Here is a 15698-nt window from a genome sequence, read left to right as displayed (position 1 = left end):
TCAATGCATCCACAAAGATATAGTAAAATTTTTATTTGACGTGCCTTTCTGCGCTTACAGATGTTGTTGGTCCGCTCAACCTAATGAGCGGACCATTTTTATTATGCACTGAAATCTAAAAGAGTTGAACTGATGAAGGTTGTGGTTTTTCCCATTACTATAAACCCTTCTCTATTAAATATTCTCAGACGAAACTTACATGATTTTGATTTATTTTGTGCTCCTTTCTCAGATTTGCATCAAGCTCCCCTTTAATCTTCACATTCACTCTTGATGACTTTAAGGGCTTGACTTGTCTCTTAATTAAACTCCTACATTTTGACAGGGGCACAAGACATTTTAGGGTACTAAAAATGTCCCCTGAGAAGACTCTAGGCTGAGAAGTGGATCAGAGATTTAAGCACTCTGCGGGAGCCCTGTTAAAAATAAACGAGACTTGTAAAGACGCACAGTTTTAATGACTTTCCCACCCCCCCCCTCTCACCCTCATCTCTGAGGTTGGCACTTTGTGTCGTAATTGTTGAGGGGGAATATGAGTTGGTTGTTTATTGCATTGTTGTTATGCTGTTAGAGAGAAATAATATCAGAGCCCACTGATTCAGAAAGACTCTGTTTAGCAACATTGGCTGTCAGGAATTTAATGAGTCCCCCAGTTGTTATTGCAGCAGGCCTAATGATCAGGAATGTGTAGGGGGACAGGAAGCTGACAGATCTGTATTTTTCATCGCGGACATTGCTCCCTTATGAGGCCGACTACATCTCACACCATCAGTTTCCCTGGTGGACAGAAGGCTGTGCTGCTTCTTTGGTTGTGATTAAAATACAGTGATAATGAATTAGAATGCAACCCAAGTTTGTTTTTCTCTGGATGCTGGCTGTTAAAATCTCAATCTATTCTATGATGAGTTAAGATGATGTCGCAAGCGAAAGTATCTCTTTTTTTCCCCCTTTCTAACGATGCCATAACAAAAGCCTCAGAATGCATTTAAATGTCAATGAAAACGTAAATGATCTCAAGCAGGCATTTAATACATTTTTCTGAAAGTTAGATTAAAGGTAATTAAGTTAGTATCGCTCCATAAAGCGGAAACAGATTAAATGCTAACATGTATTTATAAGGCTTGGAAGCGTTCATGTTTTATTTCTGTCACAACCCCAAACTTCAGTGTTTTCTATGGGGATTGCATCTAATAGACCAACACAATGTACTGCATTTTCAGGTGGAAGGAAAATGATGCATGTCAGACAAGAAGAGCATTTAATCATAGAAGTTACCAAGAAGTCAGTGGTAACATTGGATGAGTTCTAGAAATACATCGTTGTGCAATGTTGTTTATGTAGTCATTGCTGGTAGAATCCTGTAAGAAGTCCCATGTAGAGGATGCAGCAAAAATGCAATTTGGGGGCTATCTATAATTGCAGCAAAAAATTATTCTACCAAGGAATGAAGACAAATGCTTTCCACACTTATATTTTTATTTATTAAAAAACAGAGAGGTTAAAAAAAAAGCCCTGTATTTATTTTCCTCCATGACATAATTATAAACTTTCTGTTGCTCTGTTGGATAAAATGCCCATAAAAAACACTCTAACATTTGTGATTTTAATGTAACAAAACTAAACTTCAAGGGTTGTAAATAGTTTTGTTAGGCATTGGTTGATACTTTGTTTGTTTGATGTGGGATAATTGTACTTTTTGCCTCGTGTTATTAGCTCAATGTCGAGAGGGTGAATTTTGGGCAAAGCGCTAATAGCCAAGCTGCAGAGTGTCTCTAACATCGTTTTTGAGGATTTATTTTCATTTAGATAGAACCACATATTTTCCTCCTGGTGCTTCTTTTGATGTTTAAGGAGAGGTCTCAGACACTGGGTGTGGGTTGAGAGGAAATGCAAATAAATGTGAGGGCAAAGCTCTGGCTGTCATTATACAGAGAGGCGGTAAACACATAAAGGCAAATGTGCTGTGTGTGTGAGCAAGGTAAATGCGCCACGTGTATGAGGAGATGCAGATCCTCCGATGGGAATGTGTGCAGAGGATCCAATTAGGGGAGAAGACAGATGAAAGTGCCACTCAGAGGCAGTGGAGGTAAACAAGACAAGCTCAAAGAGTCCAAAAGTGCTTTTTCATTACACTCAGCTGTCATATACTTAAACTTTCTTCTACCTGTGTGAGGGTCAGGATGTCGCAGTGGAGCTCTGCTCTGCAGCCGTATCTGGAACTAATGGCTAAATGAAGCTGACCATGCTCTGTGCTGCTGAAAATTGATCCACCACGGAATAATGTTTCCTTTGGCAATATAGCAAGTATCGTACAATAACTGAGTGTCCCTCCGGAGTAAAAAAGAAAAGAAAAAACATCACTGATGTTCTTTTTGTTGCTTTGTTGGATGCCGCTTGCTTTTTAACACAGGTCTCCAGGTGTTATTTCTCACCTGTGGAGCTTCTGCAGTTAATTATTCAGCTAAATAAGTATGGTGTCGCCAAGCGGAGAGTTGTTTATGTGTACAAGAACTTTTTGGTTAAAAAGTGCAAGTTGCCTGGTAAAAATGAGGGGAAAAAAAGCTTGCAATGTATTCATTCTATAATACAGTTACATAATCATGTCTTATTTTTTTAGGTAAACGCAGCCTTTAATTTGGGAAAGGTGCAGAGTGAAAAAATCCCTTGCAAAGAAACTTTTTTTTCATCATAGTTGACATTCATAAATGTAGCAAAACTTTTTTTAAAAAATGCCTTATTTCTAATTTGAGTTGCTGAGATGGTGTAGAAACCTTTAAACAGAAATGCGTAGCTTATTTGATATGGTGTGACACAGGCTCATTTTCTTAGCAGCTTCTCAAAACTAGAAAAAGAGTAGAATGTATTTACGTAACCTTTATTTGACTAGTAAAGTAAGTAATTTTTGAAAATATCTTCTCTGAGACAGCAATAATTTAAAAAGTTTATAACAACTACAACTGCAGAGAACTAAAAAAAGCTGGGAAGTGTGGGCATCCTGTATACAGAGGCCATTACTCGTCGATGCGTCCTCCCAGAGATAAACTCCCAAACCAAGAAGTTTTTCTGGTTCCCGCCCTTTTTTCCTCTGCCCCTGTTCTGAGCGGAGGAAAAAACTAAATAAAACCCAATACCAAAAAATGAGATGATAAAACAAAAACTTATTAAAACAAGCTAAATAAGAACTCAAGGTTATGTTGCTGCAGTGCACAGTGGAGAGGATAAGGAAGGTAAATACATATCCCAAGTTCACTTGTAGAGAAATAAAAAATAATGTATTTTTACTTGGGTTGTAATGAGATCTCAAGATATTAAATTGTTATGATATTTCTCATTAAAGTGAAATCTGTGCTGTCAGCATGACTTCCTCTAATGAAGTAAGTCTAAGCCATTGTTATGGGCCCTGTTTTATCTAAAGTTAAGCCCAAAAGTATTCATAGCTTTGACAGTTTTAGATCTAAAATTATTTTTACTTAACCTAGAAGTTTGATTCTGATAGGATATGAGTCAGGTCTATCTCAAAAAATAACTATAAAAGGGATATGAGTTTTAAAAAACAAACTATTTAATGATTGCTGACCAACTTGTTTCCTCTGGCATTTTGAGAATTTCAGACTCAGAACTATACCAGAGAGCTTATTCTGAGCCACATTTACTATCTGTCAAATATTTACAATATTTACTGATAAAAGACATTGCAATATATGGACTGGTTAAACTTGGATCAGAGTATTCTTCAACAATACCAAGTTCTTTTAGACCCAGCTTGGGGCTGTTTTTTTCACACTTTCTCTCTTTTTGTGTAAAAAAGTTTTCTCCAAAATCTCATTTTGTTGTAGTCAACATAATATTGTGTATTTTTAGCTACTGTCATGAGCTGATAGTGTTGTTACAAACCTCCCTCTTGCACATTTCATGTAATTAAACTACCTTTTGTGAGATCCAATGTATGCAAGCATGAAAGTAAGTCAAAAACAATAATCAGTCTTTATTCTTCACAAACAATGTCAGTCATCACACAACAAGGCAGTCAAAGCATCATGCAGTCTGCAAAAGAAGGGAAGAACATTTTGGTCCTTTATAGACAACCTTCCTTTTCAAAAAGGAATCATATATGCATTACAATGATGAAGATAGAGGTAATAAGCATGAAAGTCAGTGACTGCAGAGGTTTTGTGTCAAAGTGTGTGGATTGATCAAACGGTTTACCGCAATGCATGTGAGGTTGAGATTCGGAGGTGTTATACTCTGAGCTGTAAGGTAAATGGCTCCATTGTCAGGCAAAACTTTAGCATAGGATCGCAACGTCAGGGCTTTCGCTAGATTTATCCAACTTAAACTTAAAAATGTACATTATAGCCTTTACCATTGGTGTTAATAAGTGCAGCTGGCTCTGTAGTTCTTTTTTTTTTTTTTTAGCTTAATCGTTTAGGGAATCATAGGCATAGCAGTTCTTAGCAGAATTAAATGAACAGAAATTAAAACCTGAAACTCTGTACATTTTGACTTTAAAACAAATATCACAGGAATGTATCCCTCAGGAGTCACACATTCGGTGACAGTTTGGCCTCTTTATGCTTTCTGACAGGCTTATCTTTATATGTGTCTGTTTTTATCTTTCTCTGTGATGAAAAGGAGAAAAAAGTTGAGCAAGGCCCCTCAACAAAATACGTTGCTCATTAAAATGCAGCGGCCGTTAGGTTTTCAGTGGGCTGTCTCCCATCAGTGTCTTTTATTATTTTCTCTCCATCTCATGGTGGACACAATCTTCAGACAGTGGTCTTTATCTGCCTGGTTAGAGTATTTGAAATCCCAGCTGGATTCCGTCATGAAAGCTGTACCTGTAGGGGCAGATTGGTCTTTGATTTACACTGTGCCAATAGGCAGTTGCGATTGTGTCAGGTTATCATTCTCCCTTTCTGTCTGAGCGTTTCCTGGGCTGCCGTGCAGAATAATTCAACTGTAGATGTGGTGTCACTTACTCACTAGAATTTTGATCAAAGTAAGCACTACAGTGTATAGACAATATTTCCAAAAATGATCAGTTTTTGGATGAGATAAGTAAAGGAAAAAATATTCAGTCTTTTTTTTTTCTAAGCTTTGCTCATAGCAAAGTGCTCCAGGGTGTATGAATATGACTCCATGCATAATTATTCTATATGCAACTTGTAGTGCCTAGAGCCTCCAAAGGGTGACCATAGAAATGGTTTAAAAGGAAGAAAGTGGCATTTTATTTGTTTGTTAGTGAATGCATTTATGCAAGGTCATGTTTCAACTTAGCTTTTAGTGTTTTAAATGGCATATGTTGTCACAATCTTTCATGTTTTTCAAGCTTGTAGCTATATTCTTTTTTTTCATGACCGAAATTGAAAAAAGCATAAAAAAGTGAAAGAAAAAAGAACAAAAGGCAGTTGAGATGGAAGCTGAACGTTTCCATACAGTGATATTATTATTGAATTCAGACATCCAGCATAACATATTGTCCACCCAAGACATTATTGGTGGAAAAGTTTCCAGTTCGACTTCAAAAATTTAAATTGCCTTCATTGCTAGTCCGGTGAGGAGGGAGAACTCAGAAAAAATGTTATGTAGAGGAGCAGCTTGGGATCCTAACATAGCCACATTAAAACTGTAGAACTCTGTCCACAGCTGGTTTCTCTACAACAGTTTGTTACGGCCTCTTCCCTGATTAACTTTACCCACAGTTGTCTCCTTGTTCTGGCTGCTTATTTCCTGCTTAAGCTGTTGTCATTACATTGGCATAACCTGTTTGTATTCTCTCCTTCAGATTTGTGTTGTTCTTTCCCTCAGAACCAAGATTGTGTTATTATTCAACAGTAAAAGGTGTGTCCAGTGGAGAGTGTCTTTAGCCTGTTGTTAGATAATGATTCTGTTCACCCATTTAATTTCACAAAGCTAACCAACCTTCCTTAAATTATCTTTGTAAATTGTAAATTGCTTACCGCATCATTTTCCTACATTGTCATTCAGTGACCAAACATTCGTTAAACATTTTACCGTTACAAAATGTGTAACGAAAAGAATCTGTATTGGGATATGACGGGCTTCCAGATGGCGTTGTTTCAAATTAAATATCATCATCCATATATGAAAAAAAGCATATGTGATTTTTGAAAGTCTGATTCAAAAGGCTATTTTTTGGTTATGAAAGTTTAAATTTAAAATTATCAGAATTATTTAAAAGTGGATGGAATTTTTTTGATTGTGATTTAGTTATTCTACTTTCAAGTTGTTTTTTAGGGTGTCTGGCTCTAAAAATCTGGCCTTTAAGTCTGCATACTCAAATATTCTGATTTTTTTTTCTATGATTCCTTAAGATATTATTTTTTTAACTCAGCTTGAATCAAGCTGAGGCAGTATTTGAAGTTTAAAAGCATAATTATATGGAATGCTGTGCCTTGTTAAATAGAGAATATGAGAAAAGATGGAACTGTATTTATTTGTGGACATAAAAGTGTATTTTACAAGACCAAAAAAGAAAAGAAAAGCTATAGCTAGCTGAATCTGAAGGACTTATTTGACAAGTTAGTGTAGCAGAAAGCCTCAGGTATTGCTATACTGTAGCTGAACCTTTGTTTGGCCTTGGTGGAGGTGGTTGTGCTTTTTCTGACTGTTTTCATCATTATATAACCTGCCTTTTACCAGCTGTGCAAAAATAATGGAGCTTTGTTAAATTAGTTATCAGAATCTGAAAAGGGTTTAATATTGTTAATGCTTAATGTTAGTTTCACATACTCAGCATTTTTAATGTCTTTTCAACTTTAAAATACATTGAGCTTTTGTTTTAGCAGCGTAATTTCACCATCAAAAATAAAGACTCTATTTTTAAAGAATTTTTAATTTTCACCTTTATTGCCTTCAGGGTCTCTGAGAACTTTTAATTTATAGCAATTTATAAAATATTTTTTTCTGGAGGTACAAATATGATTTGACACAGCCACCCTGAAGTATGGGAGATTTGTGCACATGCCTTTTAGGTAAGGCAGGTGTGTGCTGAATTTTATAAGTTATAAGTAAAGCCATGAGAAAATAGCTGCTTTTTAAAACATATTCATATCTACTGTCTGCTTTCCTCACAAACTTACATGTGTGAAGGGTTACTAAACGCCACTGAGATTTTAACAGGAAGTTTGTGCATTTATCAGATTGGTAAAATTGGTTACATGATATTTAATACATCTTGATGTGGTAAGAGTTCACCAAAAGGTGCATAGATAAAATGTCACCTCACCAATCTCTGGAGAGCATTTACGAGCAAAGGTGTTAATATGGATGATTCCTTTTTCTTATTTTTGAATAAGTTGGATTGAAACTATTTTTTTTACCAGATGTGCAGGGTTTTCTCCATTTTTGTTTCATCAGACAAGAGCTAGGTATGGTGGCCCAGAGGTCTCAGGTGAAATATAATAGCCCCAACACAAATAAAGTACCCGCAACAGAAATACAAAAGCTACAGTAGAAGTGACGTAACCTGCAGCAGAAGTAACGGTGCTTTATTTTTTATTATTTTTATTTATGTGGGTTTTTCAACTGAATACATTCACTCGAAGGTTGGATTCTTCCATTGCCGCTTAAAATCTCATTTAATCATTGTGTTAAATCTGCTTGTACTCTTTGATTGTAAGCAACTGAGATACCTGCTTTGTTTCAGACAATTTGTTAGTCCTTTTTTAAAGTCAGTCACTGTAGAAGATTGATTTATTTTACATTATTGTATGTCTCTTCTTTTTTTTTCCATGATAGAAATGAACTCTACCATTTGTTCCTCTCTTATGTAACTTAAATCAGAACATGTGGTGACATTGACTATAAAAAGACTAGACATGGCATTTATAACACTTAAAAGGCCATGCACATTCTTTAGATGTGTGCACAGAGCTCACTTAACTCTTCTTTACCCATGGTGGCATGCTATTACCTCCATACAGGTAGAAAAAAGCATCAATGAGCTTGCAGAGAAACTGAGTGGTGGCTGGGGCTGAAATTGTGGTCATGGCATGATTGTTTTCAAGTCATCAATGACTCTAATCTTCAAGCTTTTGGTCTGCCGTCTTTTCTTTCTAGTCATTGGGTAAAACCGATTGTGTTCTTTAATCTTCCTCTTTATTCACAAAGGCTGTATTGATCACAGAGTCTCCCAGCTGAACTGCAAGCTGTCTCTGCAGCCGTCTGTAGCTACTAACAAAGACGTAATCGCTCAAACACTTCCAACTACCAATTTGTGCTGGTTCTCACTTCCTTGCAGAAGAGTTTGATAGGGAACTCTAAATTACTGTAACTGTGCCTCGTTCCCAGGACTTTCTGTGTAACACACACACATAGACACTAGTCAGCCTCAATATTAAAACTACTGACAGCTAGAGTGAATAACATTGATTATTCACTCATTAAAGTAGTCCCTGTCAAAAAGTGAGATATATTTTGCAGTGACTGAAAACTCACTCAGTATTTTGAATTTGATGTGCTGAAAGCACGGAAAATAGTCTAGAGTAAAAATGAATGACTTTAACAAGGGCCTGATCGAGATTGCTTGACTAGTGGATAAGCACAACTCCAAAGGAGGCAGAACCTGGGAAATGTGTCCAAATGCAGTGCAAAAAAACGGAGCATTCCAATGATGGGGATATGTGCACCCAGTGCTTTTAAGAGCAAACACTTGCCTGTGTAGTCACAGAAGAGCTGCTGTGCTGATTCTTTAAAGCAATAATGCAGACAGGGAAAAAATTAGTGTCAGAACACTGAGAATCAGCCTGCCCCCCTTTATTCCAGTTCTTCCCATCACAGCAAAGCAAGTTTGGAAAGGGAAACAACTTAAGGTGTTGATTTACCGTCAAACTTTCCAGATCTCAGGCATGGCACAGTAGTTACACCGAGCACCTCATGTACAGTCCCGAGTTTGACTCCCGTCTTTGGTGACTGTGCCGCATGTCTTTACCCCCTTCTCTCTGCACCGCTTCCTGTCAGATTATTATCGAACTTGTGCCAAAAAAATTCTTAATTTAAAAAAAAAAAAAGAAGAGGTTCATTTCAAGGCATCATATTAGTAGTCAAATTTCTTTTAATACAAATCTAATATTTACACCATTTTTATATCAACTTAAGGCAACATAGTTACTTGATTGTGCTATAAAATGTCAGTATGTGCCTAATAAATGCATAATATTAATTAGGCAACAACTTTTGGTTGGATTATTTGGAAACAAAAATGTATAAAATGTCCAACCAGTAATCGTCCTTCTCCATGCAACATTCTGTTTTGTGTAGCAAGGCCAATCATCAGAAAGGACTCATAGCACCACAAATACATGAGAAGAGTTGTTTAATTATCTGAAGACATTTAAGATCAGTCACCAAGGACGTCCTACATTACATAGACTGAAATTCTGGAGTCCCCTGCAGTATGAGGCACACGTTCCGACTTATCTGTACAAGTTTGCTGTTAAACATTGAAATAATTCATAGGAGGCTATGAAGAAAGTGCTGGTGTCAGATGGCAAAAGAATTGAGCTCTTTGACATAAAGTCTAATGCATTGTGTCCGAAGGAAGATAAATGCAAAGTATGACCCAATGAACACCATCCACAGTCAAGCACAGAGGGGGAAGCAATGTGCTTTGGGACTGCCTGTCTGATGACTTCACCTCATTAAAGAAGACCAGATACTCTGAAACAGAGAACATTTTTTCTCTCAGCCAAAACAATACTGGGTCTTTAAGTAATAAAATGTCCCAAACGTTATCACAGAGGAGCGGCTAATGAAAACGTTTACCAGTGTAATAGCTTGACCTAATGAGTCTTGTGATTTCAGTCTGACAGAAAAGCTGTGGAAGGACCTGAAGCTTTGACTCACATAACGACACTCGAAGGATTTCTTTGAGTTTCTTCAAAGAGGATTGGTCCAAAATTTGACTGGAGATGTCCATAGCACCAGCAAAGCAAGTTGCTTCACCAGTTAAGACATGGCATTGTGGTTTCTGGATTTCACTCAGTGACACCTCCCCCTGAGGAGGCAGTTCTGCTCTGGGGGTTTCTGAGTTTCTGGCTTGGCCTGTGTTAATGGGGCTATGAGAGTAGGGGGGTTAGAGGGCTGATGCTGCTGTGTTTCACTGCCGACCTGCCTCAGTGGGGTGTGTGACTACTCTGTGGGGGGGGGGGGTGCGGTGTCTGCAGTGCTCGGTAGCTGATGCTACCTGCCCCTTGCTGCTCTTTGGTGCTGAGTTCTGCAAGGTTATGGGTCATACGCAGTTCATATTCTATTCACAGAATCTGTCTACTTGGATTTCAGATGCTACCCTGATTTTCTAAAGTCAATGAAGCAGTTAGGAAGCCATTGCTTTCTTCTTCTAAACTGCCCTGGCATATTCAGGCAACTGGTTTGCCCATCTGGTATGTCTGATATTCTGCATCAGAACATGTGGGGGGGGGAAAAGTACTGTTCACATGTCTCCTGTATAATTGTTAGTTTACTTCTTTATAGACAATTGTAAATGACTTGCTCTCTGCATCTTAAATAGTTTAGCATTTTATTGCAAGAGGAGACTATTTCTAGATCAAAATTTTCCTGTTGCAAAGTTTCTAGGTAATGTGTGGATTTCCTGAATTTTTAAGTCTCACTTTATGGCACTTAGGGTTTTTAGTCTCCTATATATTTTCTCTGACATTATACCACTCCTTTAACTGACTCTTACACCCATTATTTCCCTTAAGACAGAAGATGTGTACTACTCTTATGTCAAGCACTCTTGTGTTAGTTTTCTGAAAATGTCCTTGGAAAGTAGCTCTTCCAGCTAGGTCGCGTGAGCCAGCTGAAGGACAGAACTGGGCTCTCTTACGAAAGGTGGATACATCCCGGAGCCTCAGCATATGGCGTGATTTACATATTTCATGGCGTGTCTTTCTATTGTGGTCCCTTTTTCAGAATACACACAATTCATGGGAGTCCTCATAATGGGGGCTGCCATCGGCCTGCTCTTCAGTATCTCTGCATCCTCATTCAGATGCTCAGAGGAGAGGCAGTACAGGGGGAAAAAAAGTGACAGTACGTGGGATTTCCTTCCTCCTCCTTCCTCACATACAGTACATAAAGCTTCACACCTGATCAAAGGCATCACATTTTCTCTTGATTATTCAACTGTCTTATACCTGCACACCTTCACAGCTCTTTAGCCTCTCCATGACACAAAAGAGCAGATAATGAATAAAATGTCAACTATAAATCTCATCATGTATAATTAACAGAACACATTTCATTTGACGTACAGTTAAGACAGCGTTCATGTGGGGATTATAAGGGATAGTTGTGGTGTTTAGATCTACAAAACTGATAAAGTGCTTGTTTGGATTATATCAAACTAAAGCATATGGATTCCTTCAAGTGCAGTTGGCCTTTGAAGTTAGCAGATGCTCATCTTTCTGTATAAATATTGCTTTAAACGAAGCACTCTTTTTACATGAGTACTAAAAAAATACAGACCCAATTTAATAAGGAGAAGAAACAAAAAGAGTTTAACTGTTCAGCCAATAGCTTGGTGCTCTTCCACAATCTAGATCAGACTTCTGTTCATCAATGGTCTTTAAACATAATTGATGATGGCATTAACTGTTAGACATGCAGCATCTTATTCCTCAATAAATAGAAAAAAATAGCAATAAACGGAAACACTTTAATTATTTTTATGCATAAAATCACATTTTAAATCACTCTTTCTGCAGAATACTAGCATGGCTCTTTGGACTAAACAAAAAATTTTGCTACCCAAACGAGTATAACATCGATATATATTTAGAGGGTTCTGACCAGTGAAGCAGCACTTCTCCAAAGTCAAAATTTGCAGCTCTCCACACAAATAAAGCAAATACCTTGGAGATGAGATTAATCTATTGTTACTTAAACAAAAGCAGGAGGAATGTTTACAAGAGATGTTTAACAAACATGGTGGTAGCTCCATCATGCTTTCAAATCCAGAACAGAGTGAAATAAACAATGAAGAATTAGGATTATTCACATTTTTCAACTTCAGCCTCAAACAGCTCTTCAGTAGAAAGTTGAAAACTGCTGCAACAACTGCAGTTTCAACCCTTTTGAAAGCTTACGGACATTTGTGCCTCAAAGCAGCATCAGTACCTAAAAATCTATTTGTTCAAATTAGCTCTACCATTTATGATATAAAAAGTGGTAAAAATATTCAGCCGATAGTTTAACAGCACTTTGTTGATGGCAGTAAAATCTGCGCATGGCTTCCCAGGAACTTGCTAACTAAAGATTAAGTAGTAGTTCGCACACAAGTTCTTCAAAATATGTTGCTTGTAGTGTAATCATTCCATCCTGAAAAAAAGCAGTACAGATGAGTTCATTAAAGTCCTAAATTAATTGTATTTATTTACTCAGTATGAGTGAACGTAATAATTTGGAGGAGTTGGAAGTAATTATGCCCTACATTTTTGTGTTGTTTTCTAGTGTTGTAAAAAATAAAGAAAAAAAAATAAACATCTGTTTCCACTTATTTAAATTTATCATCAAGCACTATTTATCCAGCCTATTAGACGAAATTATCTGATTGTACGGTTAAGCATTAACTAATTTATTCAGTTCATGTAAGGCAGCATTAGTATTTTGGTTTCTCACTGTCACATTTCAGTGCTTTGGGAAGTAGATGAATGCTAATGGATGGGAGGATTTCAGAAAGTATACACCACCTGAGCACTGCTAAACCAAGTCTGCACCGATGATAAAACCTTTCCTTTTTTATCTTCTTTTGTCTTCAAGCTCTTAAGCTAGTTTCCCACCATTATTGCACCTTAACTCCGATCTTTGTCAGATACAAAATCAAGCTGGATTCAGACGAGGTTCAGTATGGAGGGCACGGACGGCTCGACCACAACACTGATTTCTTCACTGAGCCCCAACCTTTCAACGGACGCTCCAACTCGATGCTGGTAAATATTTCCAACACGATACTTTTGACTCATCAGAGGTCACCGTTTTTTTGTTGAATGTCACTGAGTCCTAGCTTTGGAGCGCACTACAATTACAGATTCAGGGCTGCTGTTGTTGAGTCTATGGCCACTTTTCTCCGAACCAATGCTGTATCAACATCGTATTCTGCATACTAATTCGAGTATGATTTGGGAGGTTGTTGTATATTCACACTGAAGAAGAGGCAAAATTAAGCAGGCTCAAAAATGTCAGCATGCATACTAAATGAGGACGGAGTGTGCTGTTGATAGACACTATTGTCCCACATAGCAGTAAACAAATGTGGGCTTTTTTTTTTTTTTTTTGAGGAGTTGGTCACAGCTGAAAAGCATCAAAAGGAATTGTGGGCGTTGATGAGACGGCTCTGGAATTGGCAAAAAAAAAACATTTAATATATATCTAACAGAGTTTGGATAAGCAACTTTTGCTCTCAACTAAACCTTTAGAGACAGACAGATTCTTCATAAATATTAGATTTTTAGCAGTACTGTGTCAGAATCTTTGGTTTTATTCTATGTTTTACTTTCTTTAATTTCTCTTTGTGGGATTAATATTTAATTCTTGATTACTTTTATTACCAGTTTTCTTTGTTTTTACTCTTGATCTTTAATACATATTAATCTGGAAATATATACAGAAATCCTTTTCCTCATTCTGTTTACAATAAAGATTGCACCAAGCTAAGGTCAGTAACTCCTCCTTCAGGTTGTTTTTGAGTCTACAAAACTGAGCTTAGTTTTACTTACTGTTTTATGAAGAGTAATATAGATTAAGACTAGCCCAAGAGGCTAAATACCAAACCCAGGCTGCATTTATTTTGTCTTTGTAAACAACTTTGACAAACATGTGACCCTCAGACAGAAACAGACAACTGTCTGTTTTTTTTCACTCCATAAGCATGTGCCAATATGAGGTTTTTCATATTAAATCTCAATAGAATACATTGAGTTTTCAAGGGAAAGAATACTGTTGCCAGGCAGTGTACATGTAATTATCTTTAGGGGTGTGCAAATTGCTTGATCCTTTGCATTAGTCCCAGTTAACCACATTATTGATGCTGAATCCTGATTCAGCATTGTGGATGTACTGTAGATCGCCACCATCACCTGCATTTTTTATTTTTTATTTTTTTGCTTGTTTTCATGTTTTGTATTCCCAGAGGTTTAAAAGACCCACTTTTAAAATCCAAAACATTATGGCAGCATTTGAAGGAAAATATATGAGTTTTCTTACTTAAATACACACCATGTTGATGATTTGAGCACTTTTTGTTCAAATTCCATCACTCACAATTCTGACAGATGTCTTCTCATTCATCAGATGGTTACAGGAATAATACCATAATAACTCTAGAATAGATTTTATGGACTGAAACAATAATAATGTTACTTTATGCAGTGACACTCAGTAAAGTTTGGGCTATCGCCTAAAGTGTTATGTATAAATATATATACTAACCTGACAGCTTACTGATGCAACATTTAATGTGATTGATGAATCTCGAGGATTGGAGTGTTTTTAGACTTTTGAGAATAAATTCACAGCAACAATAACGAGCATTGTTTTAAAAGATGTGACTTTAATTGATGACAGCTATCATTGATATCCATCATCTGTTTCCTTTCCTTCTTTTGCTCAATAAATCAGAATAGCTATAATGAAGGGGTTTATTCTTATGCAGTTGGAGTTTGAATGGGACTGCTGTTGGATGTTGACTGCAGGAAATCTGTCTACATTATCTTGCTTTCTTGGCAGTGTTTTTCTTTTTTCTTCTTCTTGGCAGGAGAGAGGTTGCTTGCTTTTCTTTTCTCAAACATGTATGCCTTCACCCCGCCCTCACTGAGCGGATATGCATCTCTTTAACTATTTTACTCTCACAGTTTTACCGTTGCAAAGTAATTTTGTAAGTGCTGCCAGGAGAAACAAAGTCTGATGAAATAGCTGTCAGCGCATTAATGTTTTCTCCTTTTTTATGTTGAATGTTTGATTTCTCAAATCAGCTTAATTGGCCTGAAATGGGGTTTGCAGTGAGAGAATGTTTTAAAGCCATTCTAATGAGGTTTAAGTGTGCTGGCATGAAAGAGGGCTGCTTTCCTGGCAAAGTGCCACTATCTCCCTGGTCTGGGACTTTCAGCCTAACAACAGCCCCATAATTTACCAGTTTCCTCTCAAGCTTTTAATCTCAGATAAAGAAATGATCAAATGTGGCTACATGCATCAAGGCTAGATCCATCCATCAGGGGGAAGGAAAGTACTGTATCTAGTCTCCATTGCATTAGGTTTTGTTTGTGAATATCATATTTGCCTTCTCTGCATTTTCTTCTGCACAAGCTTGGCAGTTTCCCTGAAGTTATTGGGCGTCATGGGAATCTGATATCTGTGGTTCTTTCAGTCTCTCCAGCAAACAGTGTGCATTATTCATGGCCTCAGAACTTACCTTTTCATGTGCATGCCTTTTAAACCTCCACGGCACTATGTAGGGATGTAAACTACCTGAAACAATGAACCGCTGGTCCTCCATCATGAGAACCTCTTCAGGCTCATATGATCAAATAGCATTGGTTCTAAAAATTTTAATTTTGTCATGGTTGCTCCACTGATGCCCAGATATACTCAAATGGTTACCTGCTTTATGTTTAATCCAGTTTAGATACAATGATGAAGTGATGCTTAGTGTTTTCTTTTTTTACGTTTGCTTTGTTGTT

At 37.2% G+C, this 15698-nt stretch overlaps 1 protein-coding gene across 1 annotated transcript in view; it reads left to right on the top strand.

The window, feature by feature from the left end:
• Positions 1 to 15698, top strand: part of gbe1b (glucan (1,4-alpha-), branching enzyme 1b) — a 115233-nt gene that overhangs the window by 84732 nt on the left and 14803 nt on the right. The window contains exon 15 of the mRNA XM_032545406.1: positions 12836 to 12953. Within this exon, the coding sequence (XP_032401297.1) occupies positions 12836 to 12953 (118 nt within the window). The remainder of the gene's footprint in view (positions 1 to 12835; positions 12954 to 15698) is intronic.

This window comes from Xiphophorus hellerii, chromosome 18, assembly GCF_003331165.1.
Source record: "Xiphophorus hellerii strain 12219 chromosome 18, Xiphophorus_hellerii-4.1, whole genome shotgun sequence".
Taxonomy (NCBI): Eukaryota; Metazoa; Chordata; class Actinopteri; order Cyprinodontiformes; family Poeciliidae; genus Xiphophorus; species Xiphophorus hellerii.
Note: the sequence above shows the minus strand (reverse complement) of the source record. Positions and strands in the feature narration are given on the sequence as shown.